Here is a 1,628-nt window from a genome sequence, read left to right as displayed (position 1 = left end):
CAAATAAACGATAATAAAATATTATAGGAATAAGAGTTATTCTGGTGTAATGTTTGATTGAGCATGTCTCAATTCAGTGACGGAGTAATTGTTCACCCCGAGTGACATATATTCTACCTCAGTATCATTGCAAAATAAAATAGTATTGGGTTCATTATTTAGTTTTTTGCTAAATTGATTGAATAAAAAGGAATTTTTGCATAAGTGTCTAAAATAAGTGATTTGTTTTGTATCAGCTAATAGGACTAGCACAATAATCTCCTTACTTGGAACTGTTAAATTAAATGGTGATAACTATGCACAATAGAAAAATACAATCAATATGGTTTTGGTGATTGATGACCTGAAATTTATCGAGTTGGAGGAAATCCTCCAACTCCTGGACCTACTGCCTCACGAACTGTTTGTGAGGCCTATGACAGGTGGACCAATGTTGCGGGAGCTTAAAACTTCTAGGTAGCTTATTTAAAGTATTGGCCAAGAAGCATGAAGCTATGGTCTCTGCTTGGGAGATCATGGAGTTATTGTGGGGGATATTTGGCCAACCGGCCATTTATCTCAGGCATGATGCTTTAAAGTCCATTTTTAATGACCTTATGCCAGAAGGGGCGTTTGTCATGGAGCATGTCCTTGGTATGATAGTCTACTTCAACGTGGTAAAAATGAATGGCGTTGTCATTGACGAAGCCAGTCAAATTAGCTTTATACTTGAGACTCTTCCAAAGAGTTATGTTCTGTTCCGCAGTAATGCAGTCATGATTAAGATTCAGTACAACCTTACCACTCTCTCAAACGAGCGGCAGACTTATGGGTCCCTAATGAAAGTTAAGGGAAATGTCGGGGAGGCAAACATTACCATTTGTAGCACTTTACAATAATTGTAACAATTACAAAGTGAATCTATTCGTAGTGTCACCAGGATAAGGTACCCAGCCTTATCTATCTACTACATACCGTTTAGGTTATCTCTTAAACATGATCCACCCGTATGTTGCCACATACATGTTTAAGTTACAGAAAATAACCTTGGATCTTGGTTTATTGATTTTGTGGGTTAATGCTACAAAATATCAAATAAAATGCCTCTGATTTTATTAGATAAATAAATTGTTTGTACATACAATTACAAACTATAGAACCCATGAGATTTAGGACATCAACTCTAACAATCTCCCATTGTTTTAAAGCTATTAAGGTGTACATCATAAAAGTCAAACTATTACAAAAGTACACAAAAACAAGAAACTAAAGCATACAATACGAACCCAGTACAAAATCTTCCCTATACTAGATATGGCCTGTCTCGTAGACCCATACTCTCCAGGTGACCCTCAAACACCGTAACCATGAGAGCCTATGTAAATGGATCAGAAATGTTATGTGTCGAAGCTATCTACGTGACGATCATGTCCCCTCGATGCACAATATCTCATATAAGGTGATACTTGCATTCTATGTGCTTTCTGCGCTTGTGACACCTAAGCTCCCTAGAATTGGCCACAACACCACTATTATCACAATAAAGGGTGATGGGCTTTAACATATCTTGAACTACTTCTAGATCAGTCAAGAATTTTTTGAGTTAGACAACCTCCTTGGTAGCTTCACAAGTCGTTACATACTCTACC

General features: G+C 37.1%; 1 protein-coding gene across 1 annotated transcript; it reads left to right on the top strand.

Annotated features, from left to right (window-relative positions):
- The first annotated feature begins 494 nt into the window (after positions 1-494).
- Positions 495-878, top strand: LOC150034362 (uncharacterized). The gene has a single exon (XM_090316691.1). The coding sequence runs from the start codon at positions 495-497 to the stop codon at positions 876-878; it is 384 nt and encodes a 127-aa protein (XP_090172817.1).
- Positions 879-1,628: the final 750 nt, after the last annotated feature.

Source organism: Benincasa hispida, chromosome 8, assembly GCF_027475165.1.
Source record: "Benincasa hispida cultivar pf3 chromosome 8, pf3_genome.v1.1, whole genome shotgun sequence".
In the NCBI taxonomy this organism is placed as follows: domain Eukaryota; kingdom Viridiplantae; phylum Streptophyta; class Magnoliopsida; order Cucurbitales; family Cucurbitaceae; genus Benincasa; species Benincasa hispida.
This window is presented reverse-complemented; position numbering and strand designations above follow the sequence as displayed.

Bases quoted from the DNA above. Each gene is read 5' to 3' on its own strand.
- LOC150034362 (XM_090316691.1), top strand. From the start codon at position 495: ATGGTCTCTGCTTGGGAGATCATGGAGTTATTGTGGGGGATATTTGGC.